The 19,219-nt window shown below is 38.4% G+C and overlaps 1 protein-coding gene across 1 annotated transcript in view; it reads left to right on the top strand.

The window, feature by feature from the left end:
* The window catches only part of PLCH1 (phospholipase C eta 1), a 122,993-nt gene that overhangs the window by 67,188 nt on the left and 36,586 nt on the right, over positions 1-19,219 (top strand). The window contains exons 6-10 of the mRNA XM_036243026.1: positions 2,027-2,120; positions 4,118-4,321; positions 9,376-9,496; positions 13,265-13,436; positions 16,573-16,680. Of these exons, the coding sequence (XP_036098919.1) occupies positions 2,027-2,120; positions 4,118-4,321; positions 9,376-9,496; positions 13,265-13,436; positions 16,573-16,680 (699 nt within the window). The remainder of the gene's footprint in view (positions 1-2,026; positions 2,121-4,117; positions 4,322-9,375; positions 9,497-13,264; positions 13,437-16,572; positions 16,681-19,219) is intronic.

The raw sequence follows: 19,219 nt of genomic DNA, 5'->3' as shown, positions 1-19,219 counted from the left end.
GAAATCAACTTTTCTTCAAGTTCTTTTAGAGATAATTGCCTTGTGTAGTAAGAACAGTCATTGGTGTTGGAGACAGGGAGTGGCTCAGATATTAATAGCAACCAGAACTTCAAAATAAACTCCATTGGAAACAGGGAGAAAGTGTTTTCATTTCACCTTATCAGCTATATGAAATGGGAAGCAGAACATGAAAAAAGAGGACAAGAAAGAGCATTAGCCTATATTGAGCCTTCATTCATACAGTGAAATCTCAATATAACTTAAATTTTGTTTTTTTATTGATTTTAGAGAGAGAGAAAGGGAGAGGAAGAGAGAGATGGAAGCATTGACAAGAGAGAGAACTTAGATTGATGGCCTCCTGCATGCCCCCCACTGGGGATTGGGCCCACAACCTGGGCATGTGCCCTGACCGGGAATCGAACCAGCGACCTCTTGGTGCCATGGGTCGATGCTCAATCACTGAGCCACACCGGCCAGGCCCAATATAACTTTTTAAGCTAGGTCTAACAAATTTAATTGTGTAAAATGTAGAATTTTACTATTGGGAGGTTAATTAAATGAGAACAGGGTGGGGGAAGGATGGGAGATGATTGAGTTAAATTTTAATTCTCATTATCATGAGGTTCTACTGTATTTTACTTAATACTTGAATTTGGGGTAGAAAGTAGATTATGAATTCTTTTATGGTACCGAGAAAATTGTGAGCTTTCAAGAATCCCTACCAATATTTCCACCAATTTTATACTTTTCAAATATGCTTTTTGTTAGCACATTTTGCTTTGTGTCTTGAACTAGTAATATGTTCTTGCTTATCCACAATTAGCTCCATCCCAGGATGATAGTTCTTGCTGTTTATTTATTTATTTTAGATCTCATGTGCTCCTGGTAGACTACTTAAGTCTAGTTTGGGGAAGCATTCTGTGCTCCTTCAAACAGGCAAAAATATATCTGCATACCAGAGCTTTTTTCCCATGAAAAAAGCTATTAAATACACTGTTTAGAAAAATTAGATTTTGCTAAATCATAAGTATTAAACCTAAGAGATAATATAATTTGGGGGAAGTATCATTGAAATATGCAATACTGGCTCACAAGATTAGCTTCCTCTATCACTATTCATTAGTATTTTAAATGTCACTGTTAAACTGTGGGACTCAATGGCTTTTTGATCAAAATATCACATCCATTATGTTGCTACTTAATTAAAGAAATTATTTCTGAGAAGCTTACTTTTCCTGGTGACACTCAGTATGTAATGTTCATGCAGCCATCTTGAGGCTGACTTAATAATGACATCGTATCTTGCCTTTTGGTGCCTCACATTAATATTCTTACAAATGCTAATTCATTTCATCCTCACAGCTACCTTATAAGGTAGTCACAGAGAAAATGATTCATTCAGACCACACTGCCAGTAACATAAGCTAGCTGATTTGAACACAAGCAGTCCAGCTCCAGAGTTTTCTATTAGGCTAGCTGTCTCACCTAGCTTTTTGTTTATAGTTTGTCTTGCTAACCTTTGTGTTCTTGAATCAGCATGACAGACTGCTCTCATGATTCAATGGGAGGATCTATAGATACACACATGCATGGGTAGACTTACCTACAACATCTTTTTTTGGTAAAGAATTTCTTTCAACATATATTTATGATTAGCAAACTTTAGTGTCTGTAGAAAACACTACTTTTGCAGATGGTTACTAACTTATAGTGAGTGGATTTTTTGCAATGGATTTGCATTGATTATTAATTCTATTTGATTTTATTGCTTCATAGAGCACATTTTTTTTTCTTCTAATAGTTGAAGGGCTGTTTTCACTGATTAAAATCTGAAAGATGCAAGAAAGATTGAGATCATAATCATTTTTCAAAATTAAAGTGTCTGTGACATTAGTAACCTCAAACACTGTTCATTTAACTACTTTGTACTGTATCAAGAATGCTTGAAAAAATTGGTATCCTTTTTTAGTGTAGAAAACAATCTCATGAAATTTCAGCTACTCTACTAATTTTCTGTTTTGTTTAGATGAATAATGTGACAACAGACTATTGTCTTGACATCATAAGAAAATTTGAAGTTTCAGAAGAAAATAAGGCGAAAAATGTTCTTGGCATAGAAGGTAAAATAATCAATATTCTTAATTTCGCACTCCTCAATTCGGTTCACTAAGTTAAATTCTAGCAAAATTTTTAGGATAAAATCAAATATATCTCTGGAATTACTGGTGATTCAGATGGCAGATGCCATGATGCTGCCACTGCTCCTACCTGTGTAGTAACGATGCCCATTTTCAACTCCTAGCAAGTCAACTTGAAGCCACTTTGTATGAAAGATACTAAGAAATATTTAGACTTTTCTCAAATAGCTAATTTTCGGAAATAGCCTCAACCTGATCATTCTATGAAGGGAAATTTGGTCCTAAAATAAGTAATCTAGGAAACAAATGATGTGAAAGTAAACATGTTTCTTTAAAAATATTGGCTACGAAGTAGTTTCACCTAGTTGGTAGCAGTGGAGAGGTTTGTTGGAACCACAGAGTTCTTGAATACAACTATCTCATTTTATAATCGAGGAAAGTGAGGCTCACAGAAATTAAGTAATTTGCCCACAGATATATACTCAGAATCTAGATCCTAGGATCTTATATATAAACAGTATGATATGAATATAGCTACTAGCTACATGTATGTCTAAACTATATGTATTTAAAATACGCAGGGAAATGAATTGCAGGCTTCTACTGAGAGTAGAATCTTGCAGGCAGAACAGATCTTCTAGCGGAAGACCACTGGGCCGCCTGCTGCCCTCCAGCACATGCAGAGCCATGGTTGACCTCACCATTTTGTATCGTTGGCCTCCTGGTCCCCTTGCTCCCAGGATCACTGTGGTCAAGGGGGTTTTGATGCCATGTGTTTACTTACTAGGGTGAAGGGTAATTAAAATGAAGAGGAATAATTTAAAATTTATATGATCAGAAACCATTTTAAAAACAGCCAGGAAAAAAACCCCACAAAAACGATTTTGGACCTTTACTAAGAAATGACTCTTTTCCTTGGTATGGTCCTAAAGGATGGAATTCAACATGATTTCTAAGTTTTGGCCATAAAAAAGGGCATGACAAAATTCTAGTCTCAGAGAATATTGACAGAGTTTTACTACACAATTCTTAAGGACTTGAAACAATTTACCCTAATAACCATTCCACTTAGGTACTTGTGAGTCATTCATTTATTTACTCATATATTAATGATGCATTAGGTTTTGAAAACCTGTACAATAACTGATAGGGTTTTCTACATAACCTTTAAGCATTATTATATAGTTATTAAATGTGCAGGCCATTAGCAGCATCTTCCCAAGCCAATTTTATAGTAAAAGAATCACACCATAAATTTTGGTGTGTCTAACTTTTGGTCTGCTACCTCAACTATGCTGCTAACAATAGCATTTTTTAAAAAGAACTTAATAACCCATTGAACTGTTGGTGGATCATTGTATCAGTCACTGATTAAGTCGCACATTATCCTAGCTTGAGCTCAGTAGTTACTGAATGGCTTTGCAAGAAGCCCTCTCCCCAAGTCAATCAAAATTCTTAAAAGTCTGCCCTGGCCGGTTTGGCTCAGCGGTTAGAGCGTAAGCCTGCGGTCCAGAGAGACCCGGGTTCGGTTCCCGCTAAGGGCACGTACCTCGGTTGCAGTTTGTTCCCGGCCCTGGATGGGTCATGTGGGTGGCAACCACTCGATGTGTCCCTTTCACATCGACGTTTCTCTCTCTCTCTCTCTCTCTCTCTCTCCCTCCCTCCCTCCCTCCCTCCCTCCCTCCCTCTCTATCTGAACAAAAAATGGAAAATGTCCTCGGGTGAGGATAAAAAAAAAAAAAAATTCTTAAAAAGTCTGTTTCCCTGTAAGTTATGTTTAAACTTCTACTTCCCAAAGTCATATTTAAGCTTTGACACTGTCTGCTTGACCTGACAAATCTTCTCATTGCCCTGGTGTTCCCTGCCAAGGTCTTCCTGAGGGTAATTACTGTGAACAGACTTGGATCTCTCCTGTCTCTGTTATCGTCAATTAAGTACGTATACTTTAAAGCAATAGTACGTTACTCTTTCTCCCAAAGGCTTCACAAACTTCATGCGAAGTCCTTCTTGTGACATATTTAACCCATTGCACCATGAAGTGTACCAGGACATGGATCAGCCTCTGTGTAACTACTACATCGCGTCCTCTCACAACACGTACCTGACTGGGGACCAGCTCCTTTCTCAGTCCAAGGTGGACATGTATGCGCGGGTGCTACAAGAGGGCTGTCGCTGCGTGGAAGGTATGTCCTTTCTCTGGGCTCCAGTTTGTGTTGGTGAACGTGTCCTTGAGTTGGTCAATCAAGTCTAGTATAAATAATGGAGATGAAAACAATGCAGTTTTGCAGTTTTGTTACTTCTGCATTCTGTACTCTATTTCTTTTTCTTTTTGGCTCCTTCAGGTACCTGGTTTCCTCTTTTTTTGTTTCTTTGTTCAGAATTAGTGTGCCACCCAAGATTAACCATGTTCCCCATGATCACTGTTTTATACTGAATCAATGTGTCTAATCCTCCAGCTCTGCGATATTAGGAAGAAAAGTTATCTGATGAAGATAGTTCATAGTAAAGCAAACACGATTTTTAGTCTTAGCTTTTTAATTTTAAAATGAGAGCTTTTAGAAATTGTATACAGTAGGTGATGTTGAACATGAGCCTTCTCTTATACATTTTTTCTTCCAACCTTGCCCTCCTTGGGTAAGTTACCTTCTTCAGATATTCACACAAACTGAGAATATGCACAGCTATGGTGGCTTTTATCAGACGTGCAATCTCTCAAATATCTCCCTCACCAGCTTGCATCATCCAATTCCTCCTTTCTTTTTTGGCTTGAAGTCTTTACTACTGGATTTATATATGAACAGTGAAAATCAAGCTACTATTCCTGGAAAGTTTTCATTGAGAAGAATTATATTTATCTGGGAGTAGTCTTGGTCAGCTTTGTACTTGCTATTTACTGTTCAAAATTGTGGTTGTCACCTTGGCTTTAAATATACTGTGGACTACCGTGATTTGAATATACAGGTGGACTGCCATGATTTCAGCCCCTTTTCTGGGCTAGTTTCTGACAAAATGCTTTCCATACATTCTCATTTAGTTCTCACAACTCTAAGAGAGGTGGAGCAGTTTTCTTAAGAAGACACCCCAACTTGGAGTGGAGTAAGTGGCAAGGTCCCATAGCTAGGAAGCTTGGAAACTGGGATTTGAACTCAACTGTCTGACTCCCCCACTTCACTCTTTTCCAGGAAGCATGTGTGTTTTTTGGAGGAACAAGCATTGAAAGACATGACCGCTCTAAGGGGGACAAATGAGGACCATTAGTTCATATAAGAAAGGCTAAAAAAGCAAAGTGTACGGCACAGAGGGGAGGTTGGCTTTAAAATGAGGATTTTGCTTGTCTCATGATTAGATATGGCATCTAAATATCTTGATGTTCCTGAAGACTTAGACTTTGATGGTATGATCTTTGTGCTCGTCTAACAATTTCTGTCAGTCCTGTGATTTGAAGATCTTAGTTCACATTTTAAACTTGGGCCTGGAGACACCAATGTATATATGCCCAATGGAACTTTATCTACCTTGGTTCTGGATGAAGCTGTTTTTATTCTTAAACAGTTGTAGCTAGGATTTACAGAACCTGATTTATAGAATGTACCAGGTAATGAATTGAAAATTTCAGGTCCCCCAGATGTTTTTTCTGAAGGAGCTTTTGCCAAATATCCCACGTAGGGGTGGGGAGTAGTGATTCTAGACAGTTTCTTCATGGAATTGTGACCTGAGGAATCTCTTTACTTTCAAGCTTCTATTTTGATAACATTGTATTTTCCACCTCCATACTTCAGTTGCAATAATGTCCTTGGCCAGGATATACGGTGTCTTGGGGTAAGACTAATAAGTCTTTTTTGGTAAAGTGGGTTTGTCAGAAAATCAAATTGATAACATTTTTTGCATGGCCTTTTATTCCCCTGATTTTCAGCCTGAGTTGCTTAATAAATATGGATGTTCCGTCCAGGGGATTTTCACTCTCACAGAAGTGATGTTGCATCGCTGGTGTAATCGGTTTACAACCTTTCCTATTATCGCTGGGAGCTCTATCAGGGCGGAACGTTTTTAAGAGATGTTATGAAGAGCTGTCATGTCAGCTGCTCAGCCTTTAGAACTGACCAATCTGTCAGAGTGCTTTCGGGGGCCTGGACTGTGTAACCTGATTGGAAAATGAGCCCTGGCTGTTTTGTGGCTAGCGGAATTGGGTAGAAGATTTCAACCTTGCCAACATTCTCATGACAGCATGAGCTCTTACAGGAAATGTCACTGCCATTTTACCATGGCTACCAGTGCCACACATTCACATGTTAGGAGTCCGGAACCACTGGGAGTGTTGTTATCCTCATTTTAGCAGACGGGTCGTGAAATCAGACCCAAAAACTGAACATGAGGAGAACCATTGTCGGCTATGGATAGTCTGCCTGTGCCATAAATATTAGCAAAAGAACACCTTATTTTATAATCAGTGTAGCTCTAAGAGCTATTTTTATATGTTCATGATAATCAGGTCAGGTGGGGTATTGCCTTGTCTATGTTGCTTTTTTTTTTTTTTCAAAAGAGAAGATTAGTTCATTTGTGAGGAACCCTGTTAATACTCTTTCTCATTCAAGATGTGACTATAAATTAGGGTATAACTTGTCAAAATTCTGTATTTTTGAAGCACCTGTTTAGCCTTTCAACACCTGTATCCAAAGACAAACAGTGTCAAGTATATTCCAAAGGCTGGATGGAGCTTCTCTTCAGAGATGTCTTTGATACATTTGACCTCATTTGTGGCCCAAAGGAGCAATATAACTTGCATTATAGTGTCCCAAAACCTTTGGTCTTCTAAAAAACATCTTTATTCTTAAACTTTGTTTCTAGTATTCCTATGGTATCAACATTGGAAGTTCTTTCTCCTTTTACTTTCTCTAATTTTTTTCCCTAAGAATATTTTAACAGTTATTGCTTAATTGATTAATTAATTAGGTAACAACAAATAGAAACTCAATCAATCTATCAATCAATCAATCATCTATCATCATCATTAGTGTGTGTTTCTTCAGGAAATATCAGTCTTTGCTTTTAAGGTCTTCAACTGATTGTGTGAGGCCCACCTCTCACATTATGGAGAACAGTCTGCTTTACCCAAAGCTTACTGGTTTAAAGGCTAATTACATTTAAAAAATATCTTTACAACAACATCTAGACTGGTGTTTGACTAAAACCAGGCATCATAGCCCAACAAGTTGGCATATAATATTAACCATCAAATCACATTATGGTACGGTGAACATATTTTAGAAGGAAATGGAAATATTATCTCAAGGTAATATACAAAACACACACAGGCAAGGTGCTACTAAAATTGAGAACAAGTGTGATCCTGAACTGTGTGACTTTAATTAAAAGGCAGTTTCAATTGGCATTCCATTAGCTAAATCTAGCCTACAAAATTGTGTTTGGCTCACATTGTAATTTTAAAAATAGATATAATTGCCAATAACTATAAAAGGGAAAATTTCACAGCAATAAAATCTAGGTTTTAAATTTTTCTCAGATCCGGTAACCAGAGTGAGAAGTAGTTATCTCATTTAGATACACATTTTCTGTCGGCCTACTGCTCTCATTTATGTTACCTGCTAGGCTCCTGTTGGCATTTGAGCTTGTGACCCCACACCATAAGGAAGGGCAATGTCATGAGAGCTGACAAGGTTCTATGGGGGATCCTCACTTAGCCTGGATTAGGATTTATATAAGCAAAGTGAAAGCGAAAGGAGACATTTCCATTGACCTTAAATGAAGCAAAGGCATGAGGTGGGCTTGTATGTGAGGACACTTGCCAACTGGAAGAACAAATCTGTGAGTTTGGATGTAGGAGAAAATAAGGTTGACTTGTCAACAGAAGCTAGGATATTAATTAAAACAATTCTAGATCCTTTAATAGTCAAACCTAAAATCTCTTTCCTTAAAACAACTGAAGTATATTTTTTGCTTATGTGAAATTCAAAATATTTGTTCCTAATGGGTAAGTCTTTCAAGCAGCGATTTGAGGGTCCAGGCTCTTTCCATCCTATGGCTGTGCCATCTTCAATAATGACTTGTAAGTCACAGCAGGAGACAAAGCATGAGTGACTGTGTAGGGCAAACTTTTGTAGACCAGACCTAGATATGGTACTCATTATTTCTGCCCACATTTCAGTGACCACATCCTACTGCAAGGGAAGGTTGGTCAGTGTGATTCAGCTAGCTGTGTGCCAGGTTGAAAGGGAAAATGGGCTGAGTGAATGGCTAGCCAATCTCTAGTACCAAAGATAGGGGCATTGGGGTTAGGCAGATGGGAGCTGCTATCGGATATTTAATAAACTTGGCACATATCTACTGGCTATATACTATGTGTCGAATGCTGTGTTGTGCACTGGGTAGGCTCTGAGCAAAGGAACAATATGGTGAAAGCAGTGTTTTGAGAATTGAGGTTGACAGCAGAGTGTAAAACAAGAGAAGGAAAACTCGTAAGTCAGGGAGGATTGTGAGGAAGCATGTGCCTTTCTCCAACTTGGAGCCAATGAGCTTGTCTACACACATAACAATATCAATTTTATCAATAACCGTATCAGTTATTGTGTGCCTTATTATAGGTAACTTTATATGTACTTAATCATTGCTGAAACTTACGATGCGAGTGCTATTATTATTTTCCTTTTATAGATGGTAAAAGCAAGACTTTAAATGACTCAATCACTTGCCCATATTCACATAAATCTTGTCAGGGCCTGAGGATTTGAACTTAGGAAGTCAATGTTATTTTATAACTAGTGTAGAATTAGTAAAATGGAAATGAATCTAATGGAAACATAATGAATTTAAGTAAATAATAATGCAAAGCCTGTTATTGATTTGAGATGGTCACTATGACTTATTAAAAGACCTTAGCAAACTGAAGAAGTAAAATTAAAGAAACAACCCATTGAGAGATACCACTATCCTTGGAACACTTGATTGGATGTAGATCAATTTCTGATGAGAGTACATGGTACATGCTAAGCTGCCTGTGACTATGACATCTCTGTTAACATATAAGCACCCACGAATTATTTATTATCTTCAATTCCTTATTCTGATAAATATGCCAGAACACCAATTTCTCTGTTTGACATCCTTGTCATGATTATATTATGTATAATCTCAAATAAAAAAATATTTGTCTGATGTTTCCAGAAGTATTAGTAAATGCCAGAATCTCTTGGTTGTTGATGTGAAAATCTGTTTCCGGCAGTTGACTGTTGGGATGGCCCAGATGGAGAGCCGGTCGTTCACCACGGTTATACTCTCACTTCAAAAATTCCCTTCAGAGATGTTGTGGAGACCATCAACAAGCACGCCTTCGTGAAGAATGAGTGAGTATAGCAGCATGTGGGAGCTACGCTAAGGCAGCTCATGGGGCGTTGCCCAATGGGACGTGACTACAAGAGAGTATCCATCTTTCTACTACCCTAGTTCTCTCCTTCCTTCCCAACAAAACACTGAACAAATAATATGGACCTCATGTACATACTTTCTCATGCTCCATTTATTCTTTACCCCATTCTGTCTCTAGACATTGTCTCTTCAAAGCATAGTCTTGCAAAGAGTGACCTCAAAAGTTCTAAGCCCAGGGTATACAGAGTGTCCATAAAGTCTGGAAACATAGGTTACTATATAAAGTAGTTAATTAATATTATATTATAATTCAGTAAAATAATATCTAGGTTTCTAGACTTGCTGGATGTCCAAATATACTTCAATATCTAGCTTACTTATGTTACTTGACTCCTTGGTATTTGATAATGTTGACATTTTTTTCTCCAATACTTGCTTTTTTGGTTCTATGGTAACATTCTCTCCTCCGTTGCTGTTATTGCTTCTCACTCTCCTTTTTTGGTCTATGGTCTTATATTTTATTTCTTCACTCCTTTAACAGTCACTATTTTCCAACTTGTTTTCCTTGGCCTACTTTTTTTGGTTACTTGTCTAATTATATGTCTAGAACTTCCCCTCCCCCCAAGTTTCAGGGCTATATAGAAAAATTCTTAGTAAAAATTTATCTGTATATTTATCTCATAGGTATCTAAAATCAATAAATGTTATTATTTATTCAAGTATTTATTCAGATATTTAATGGTGCCTACTCTAAGCAAGGCATGCTGCAGTAGGTTCAAGGAGCCACACACTGAACAACAGATGGCTTCTAATATCTTGGAGCTTATATCCTAAACTGAATTTACCATCTCATTCTGCCAAACTTACTCTGGCTCTGTATTATTTGTTTTAGTTAGGGGTAGCACTGTTTATCAGTGGCTATCCCTATTCAGAGACGGAGTCATTCTAGATTCAGCTAATTCTTTTCTTTTAAAAAATTTTTTTTCTCTATTGATTTTAGAGAGAGAGAAAGGGAGAATGAGAAAGAGGTGGAAACATTGATAAAAGAGAACATCGATTGGCCACCTCCTGCTTGCCCCATACTGGGGATCAGGCCCACAACCTGGGTGTATGCCCTGGCCACGAATTGAACCGGCGACCTCTTGGTGCATGAGTCGACGCTCAGCCACTGAGCCATACCGGCCGGGCTCAGTCAATTCTTTTTAATTCTACTTCCTCAATTATCTTTTGATTCCTTTGCTTTCTCTTCATTTTCACTTCACCTTTGGTTCATCTCCACACTGGTGCAATATTTCTCTTTTTAAAAATATAAGCAAGATGTCTTAAAATCCTTCAAAAACTTCCTGTAGCCCACAGTCGTATCTTCCATGCCCTTCAAAGCCTGGCTTCTTTCTTCTCTTCCAGTGTCTTCATCCACCGAGACTTAGAATTCTGTCTTAATTGACTGTCTTTTGTATTTTCCAGTGATCCCAGTTCTTTCACAACTCCCTACCCTAGCACATGCTGTTGTCTCTGCCGGCAACACCTTTCCCCATTACTCCACCTGAGTCATTGCTCATCCTACAAGCCTGCTTAAACATTGTCTCTCTGGCAGACTTACGGCTTGCTGATGGCTCCTGCTGATTGAAATGCCCCCTTTTTCTGTTCTTAGCACCCTGAACATATTTCTATCACATCATGCAACACCCTCGTATAATTGTTGGTTGCTTGCCTTCTTTTTTAAGTTAATAAGATCATGAACTCATTGAAAATATGAAGCTATGACTTATTCATCCTTTATTGCCTAGCAGGTACCTGCAATATACCAGACACTCAAGAAATAATTTTTGAATTGAAAAAAGCAAATTTAAATTACAATTGTATAAAATTGATCTTAGAAAAGTTAATAGCCTTTAAAATTGTTAATATTTGGTCTTGTCATTAATTAACCCTGAGGTTAAAATGCTGTTGTAGTAAGAGACATTTGCTGCACAGCAGATTTAGTTTATGGTATTTTCTACTAGGAAGAATCTCGAGTACTGATTTCTGATGTATCATTACTACTCATCCTAGCCAAGTTGAAGGAGGGATTTTCCCACTTCCTTCCCAATATGTGAAGCAGCGTATTGAGAAGACCTGCTACACAAGTATCTCAAGGGAGCCTCTGGTGACCTGACAGTGCTTACTTCAAGTTTGGGAATCCTTAGGAGAAGAGCACTTCAAATTAAAAACAATTAATAAGCTGTTTAGCACACTTTAAAATTCAATTCTTTTTCTTTTCTTTCTTAATCTTCAGTTGCATGTCTAAACCAGGTTTCTCGATCTTTGCACCTTTGACATTTGGGGCCAGATAACCGTTGTGGAGAATTGTCTGGTACATGCAGGATGGTTAGCAGCATCCTTGACTTCTACCCAGTCAATGCCAGTAGTGCCCTTCCTGTTGTGACCACCAAATATGTCTTCAGACATTGACAGATGTCCCTTTTCCCGAGGGGTGGTGCAGCACAATTGCCCTCCTCCCCTGTTGAGAAACATTGCTTTACATTAGGCATCTTTAGACTCTAATAGGCTTTTTATAAACAGGTCAGTAATTTAAAAGTTCATTGTTAGAATTTCGTGATCTGACTACATAGATAACGAAGGGTTGCTAGTTCGTTGTTGTTTGTCTCTTTTCCTGCCACTCTATGTAGAACCCATGTAAGGTCACGAGCAAACAGATGATGGTCAGATAACGAAGCCAGCTTCAGTAAAAAGGTTCATCTCTTAGATGACCTCTGGTGTCAGGTTTAACTAATGAGGATAGAATATAATTTCGGGAAGTCACAGCCTGTATGGTGGAGCTTATGCTTGCTATGCACATCCAGAAATAAAAATTACTCTCTGCATAGATATATTAGACAATTTAAATATTAACATGTAACTCTGGGGAAAACATATTACCTATTACTTTGGAAGATATTGATGAAAACTGAAAAATAAATAAAATAAACGTGATTTTGAAATAATTTCTCACTCTGAGGAAAAACAGAAGTAATGTCATGTAATCAGTTCTGCTCCCCTTTCTGGCTGGGCCCCCACGTCTCAGGCTGTCACTCACTTTACTCCTGTCTCAAATTCTCTGTCAGAAACCTGAGTGCTGGTGGAGAGAGAATACTTGAGGTTTTCTCTTTCTTTTTTCTGAAAGTAAAGATAGGTGTGTAATTCTCTACAAGTGATTTTGAAATGCCTGGCATAGGATGTTATAAAACACAAAATTCCATTATTTTATCCTCAAGAGTAGTATTCAAGCTAGGGGCTGGTTATATATTTTATTTATAGCATATAACACATTAAGTGCAAATATCTGCAGTGGCCTCTTAGATGTTTCTAGACTTTTGAATAAATAAGACAAAATTACATTATATGTGTTTTATTTCTTTAGGCTTTTTATCTCCCTTAAAATGTTCTCTTTTCTTTATTTAAAAGATATCTATACACACACACATATACACAACACACACCATTTTTGTCCTGTGATACAAAATATTAAACTAAGTTATCCCACATGGATTGGTATTTTGTTCGGTCATTATGCCTGGCAAAATATATGAACTCAGAGGAGGGTTTTTTTGGTTTTGCATCTCTCATTTTCCTCATTTTGATGCATTTTAAGTGTCACCATGCTCACAAGTTACTAGGGTTGCAAGAACATAATGAATATGCAGTGATTCCCCAAACTCCCTGAGTTGCCTGTGCTCGGCCTTTAGAATGTGCTGCTGTTCCTGCAGGTTCCCGGTTATACTGTCGATTGAGAATCACTGCAGTATCCAGCAGCAGAGGAAGATTGCTCAGCACCTGAAAGGAATCTTCCAGGACAAACTGGACCTGTCGTCTATAGACACGGGGGAGACCAAGCAGCTTCCAAGCCCTCAAAGTTTGAAAGGCAAAATCCTGGTGAAGGTAACTACCCGAAGGAACACAATTAGGGGCATTACTGAGCAGGTCAGCCCTCCCTCCCTCCAGGGCTGCAAACTGGCTTCTCAGGAGAATGATAATCACAGTCCATATCCGAAGGGTTGTCTGGATTTGTGTATGTGCCTTGCTCCAATGTATTTATAGTCATACCTTAAGAAAAAGCTAGTTATCGAGCGGCCACATGTTCTGGAATTTAGTTCTCTGAAATAAGAACGTCAATACGGTAAGCTAAAGGCTTAATATTTTAGTCTTGTATTAGTTCATGCTGGAGAACTGTGTGGGGTACAGGGTGGAGCAGGCTCCTGTATCCAATCGGAAAGCATTTGTCTCAGATTCTTCTCTCCCATTTCAAGCTCCAGTAACTGTAAAAAAAAAAAAAAAAAAAAAAAACACACAAAAAAACCCAAAACACCTCTTCACATTTGGTTGATCAGCCTTGGTTCTGTGAGATCTCTCTCCAAAGATGAGCCCAGGCACAGACCTAGCGCCCACAGGACTCCCGTGTATGCGAAGGAGCAGTTGGGACAGGAGTGGCGTTTCATTAGCAGCAGAGTTTTGTGAGCAGGGAAACTTACTACCTGCAATGAACAGTATTAATGAAAGTAATAGCCAGAAAGACAGTTCCTTGAGATTACAGATTTCTTTGTGATTTTACTTAATTATAGTTAATTTTGTAGTTGGATTCAAACCATTTTGGATAGTTGCATTGTTTTGAGACTAAAAACCTAAAGAAGAGCAGTAGGGTATGGATATTCAAACTGGATTCTATTTTACCTAAAAGAGATGTGTAAAATCAAAAACAACAAAATCCCGCATGAGGTGCAAAACAGTCAAACTCTGATTTCAAAGCAAGACTTTGAAGGAGGGCAGCAAATGGGAAAGATATCCTTGAAATTGGTCAAAACTTATTTTTTTTTATCATTAAATGAAAATTATGGACTGACTCCCTCAAAGAGGTGTTGCTGGGCATTTGTATGTGTGAAAGCATTTTGAATAAAAGCTTCACATAATGCAAAAGACAACACTGTCAATTTTCCTAAAGTCTTTCTAAAGTCAACTCTTGTGATGAATACTGATGGCTGGGTTGGAAAGCTGTTACGTTTATTACCTTGTAAATGGTCCCATGTTCCCTGAGTCTCTTTAGTCAGCAGTCAGAAGATTAAATGCAGAATAAGTCCATTGATTGAAATATTTTCCTTTTGGATAGCGAAACTTAAGGTAGTTATTGATACGAACTCACTGAGTCCCTTCTGCATAACTGGACTTTAGTCATTTGACTAAATATATATAAGAATATCCCAGGGCTGATGGGCACCAGGATGAGTCAGAGCCAGAAAATCTGAGGAACCCATTGAAAGGAGCGGACAAATGTGTCTCTGAGTGAAGTACTGCAAGGCAGCCGAGGTCTATTTGCTAGTAGTGGCATTCTTCAGGCTTTAAGGAAGTTTCTTAGATTCTATAAACCAGCACATTCCCATTTAAAGCAAAAACAAGAAAACTGATTTTTCTATGTTCCTTTAGCATCAGAGCAGTTTCTGATCCAAAAGGTATTTGAATGATTACTTACTGCTTTGGAGTAGGCAAGTTGTTTTTTTATTACTGTAACTAAAACACATATACACTTTCCAACCATATGTATGTATATGTTGTTCTTTTAAAAAATTTTTTATTTATTAATTTGTTTTTGTTACAGATGTTTCTCATTTTTGCCCCATTGACACCCTCCTCCCCTTCCCCTCGACCCCATCCCCAGCTTTGTTGTCTATGTTCATTGGTCATGCATATATGCATGTAAGTTCTGTGCTTTATCTCTTCCCCCACAAACCCCCCCCTCCTCTGAGGCTTGTCAGTCTGTACCCCACCTCTATGTCTCTGGGTTAATTTTGTTCATCAGTTTGTTTGGTTCATTATAGTCCACAAATAAGTGAGATCATGTGATATTTGTCTTTCTCTGCTTGGCTTGTTTCGCTTAGCATAATACTCTCCAGGTCCTTCCATGCCTTCTCAAAGGACAAGAGATCTTTCTTTCTTACAGCTGCATAGTATTCCATTGTATACATGTACCACAGCTTTTAAATCCACTCATCTACTAATGGACCCTTGGGTTGTTTTCAGATCTTAGCTAATTTAAATAGTGCTGCTATGAACATAGGGGTACATATACTCTTTCTGATTGATGTTTCAGGCTTCTTAGGGTATATTCCTAGAAGTGGGATCACTGGGTCAAATGGCAGATCAATTTTTCAATTTTTGAGGTAACACCACAATGTTTTCCACAGTGGCTGCACCAGTCTGCATTCCCACCAGCAGTGTATTAGAGTCCCCATTTCTCCACACCCTCGCCAACACTTGTTTGATGATTTGTTGATGGCGGCCATTCTGACAGGTGTGAGGTGATATGTATACGCTGTTCTTAAGGGCATGGAATGGTGTGATGCTTGTTATGATGAGCCATATATTCTCAAAAATAAGCCTGATTTTTATTTATAAGTATAACATCCCTAATTAATTATATTTAGTTTAGAGTAATTAAACTACCTTATTTAGAAAGTCTCTCTCTCTCGTTTTGCCCATAATTCAGAATCTGCTTTCTAGTCAGTCTGAAGTAATGACTGGCTATTTTTATTTTTCACTTTTAAAAAATTATTTTTAATTACAGTAAAATATAAATATTAAAATTTACCTACCATCGTAACCATTTTTAAATGTACATTTCAGTAGTGTTAAGTATATTCACATTGCCATGTAATTAATCCCCAGTTTTCCTCTTGTAAAACTGAAACTCCCCACCCATTTAACAGCTCCGCAGTCTCCCCTCCCACAGCCCTGGTAACCACTATTCTACTCTCTGTCTTTATGAATTTGACTACTCTGGGTACCTCACAGGAGTGGAATCTTAGAGTTTGTCTTCTGTGATGGTTATTTCACTTATGTCCTCAAGGTTCATCCGTGCTGTAGCATGTGTCATGATTTTCTTCCTTTTTTTGGCTCAATAGCATGCCATTGAATGCACAGAGCACATTTTGTTTACCTACTATTGGTGAACACTTGAATTGCTTCCATCTTTTGACTCTTATGAATTTATTTTCATTTTTAAATCAAGTGTTTTGTTCCGTTTCAGGGTAAGAAGTTGCCTTATCACCTTGGAGATGATGCAGAGGAAGGGGATGTTTCCGATGAAGACAGTGCAGATGAAATCGAAGATGAGTGCAAGTTCAAACTCCATTACGTAAGTAACAGAGTTGGCCATCATTTTAACCCTTCATGTGCTGTAGTAAAAATAGCAACTATGTTGGAATCCTCACAAATATAAGGATGTATTTGGATAAAAAAGGATATTTGTTGAAAGTCACTTTGTGTCCTTGCACACAGACACTGAAATGTTCATTGAGTGCAGGAGTCAAGGATTCTTGTGTCTTCGAGTTGGATAGAATGTTAATGATTAACTCATCTGACCCTGTCTCTAGAGACAACTCCCCTGCTATTACAACTTGGGCAACACTCAAATTGTGGTTAGAAATGTCACTGTCTTTGTTGAAATAAACTGACGTTAGTATTGTCTCTCTGCTACCTGCTAGCAGCCCCGCCATGCTGCCTGTCAAGGCTGGGCCGCGGGCCGCTGCTCTGGGATGCCATCCCCACACTAAGAAAATGGACTGTGGGCTAAAGGATTTCCAAGACTCTTGGCTTGCTGTCTAATTTGCCACATCTTAAATAAAATGGCATGAAATAATTTGTTACCTGTGTGGTGCTACCTTTCTAGAAAAGCACCATTCAGCCAGGTCATCCAAAGGAAATGCAAGCCTGGGAGAAATGTAAGGCTTAAAGAGGTACCCCTCCCTGGGGTACTAGGGGGACTAGGAATTTTTGACCTCGCCCCTGCCATCTTCATCTTCTACCACTCATGTGATTGTCAGGATTGCATGACTACCAGAAAGTAGCATTTGCTCATGTTAGTTTGTAATAGGGTTTACAGTTTCATTTATGTAGAAAAGTGGTATTCCTCTAGATATCAGGACTATTATTTTGCCCTCAACAAAACAGAGAAATTTTGTATAAATTCTTCTTATCTGTATCATTGCCACGAATTCATTTATTACATTGGTAGAAACAGTCTACTTTCTTCTAGATAATAGTATCTGTGCTACCTTCTTATAGGTACCAAAGGGAGCCACATCATTTTGAAAGGTGACAATTGCTTAATGACTGCTGAAGTCTCAGTAGACACTTCTTTCTTGGGTTTAATACATTTTAAAAGATTCAGCTTGAAGTGAAAAGGAAAAGTCACAGTCTCTTGCCTTTTGGTAGTTTATCTTGTCTCGATTTTCTACCACTAACTAATGGGGCTATAGTTATAGAAAATTAATCTAAATAGATTTACATAAGTGAAAATATACTTAATATTTTAAATAGTTCCTTTTTTGCTCTTCCAGAAATTTACTATATTGAGATTAATTACTTGTGATTATAGGTAATATAGAAGCTGTGTTTTATTTATTAAAAATAATTTTTTAATTGATTTTTAGAGAGAGAGGAAGGGAGAGGGAGAGAGAGAGAGAAACATTGATAAGCGAGAACATCGATTGGCCGCCTCCTGCATGCCCTCCCACTGGGGATCGGGCCCACAACCTGAGCATGTGCCCTGACTGGGAATCAAACCGGCGACCTCTTGGTGAATGGGTCCATGCTCAACCTCTCAGCCACACTAGTCAGGCTAGCAGCTTTGTTTTATAAACCAGAATTTTGTCTCTTATTTTTATTGCCTTTCATCTTGTTTCCAGGATCTCTTGGTTGCTAGCCTCTGAGTAGTCTGTCATTTGAAAACAGAACAGAGAGGTTTGACTAAGTGACAAGTTTAGGGAATGCTGGTTTTAGTAAAAGTGATGGTGGAAATTTAACTACTATCACAATGTAGTCATTTTTTGCTCTGAGTAAAACCCAAGTTGCTTGGTTTCCAAAACCACCCACTTATATAATTTTTTCTTTAATGTCAGCGAGCCTTCTTACATTCTAAGCTAAATATCTGTAATTATAACATTAAATTAGCTAAATATAGTTTTATAGAAAAGGTTCAGTAACTTCATCTAAAAAAATATCCAACTAAGTTCCTCTTCTCTTCAAAGTCTCTTAGTTGGTTTTTAAGAGCCCATACAGGTAAATAGTTTCAAGCATGATTCATAAAAATATCATGAGATTTTATTTAGATTCTTTGGTTTGGGCCTAAATGAAGGTGGAAAGCACCTTAATTGTGAAATTTTACAAGTGTTTTTTTTTCCTCACCCGAGGACATTTTTCCATTTTTTGTTCAGATAGAGCAGGAGGGAGGGAGGGAGAGAGGGAGAGAGAGAGAGAGAGAGAGAGAGAGGGAGAGAAACATCGATGTGAAGGGACACATCGAGTGGCTGCCACCCGCACGACCAACCAGGGCTGGGGACAAACTGCAACCAAGGTACTTGCCCTTAGCGGGAACCGAACCCGGGTCTCTCTGGACCGCAGGCCGACGCTCCCACTGCTGAGCCAAACCGGCCAGGGCACAAGTGTGTTGTTTTTTTTAACCTCACCTGAGGACATTTTTCCATTTTTTATTCAAATAGAGTGGGAGGGAGAGAGGGGAAGAGAGAGAGAGAGAGAAACATTGACGTGAAAGGGACACATGGAGTGGCTGCCTCCCACATGACCCAACCAGGGCCAGGGACAAACCACAACCGAGGTGCATGCCCCTAGCAGGAACCGAACCTGGTCTCTCTGGACTGCAGGTCGATGCTCCA

Source organism: Molossus molossus, unplaced genomic scaffold, assembly GCF_014108415.1.
Source record: "Molossus molossus isolate mMolMol1 unplaced genomic scaffold, mMolMol1.p scaffold_m16_p_5, whole genome shotgun sequence".
In the NCBI taxonomy this organism is placed as follows: Eukaryota; Metazoa; Chordata; class Mammalia; order Chiroptera; family Molossidae; genus Molossus; species Molossus molossus.
Note: the sequence above shows the minus strand (reverse complement) of the source record. Positions and strands in the feature narration are given on the sequence as shown.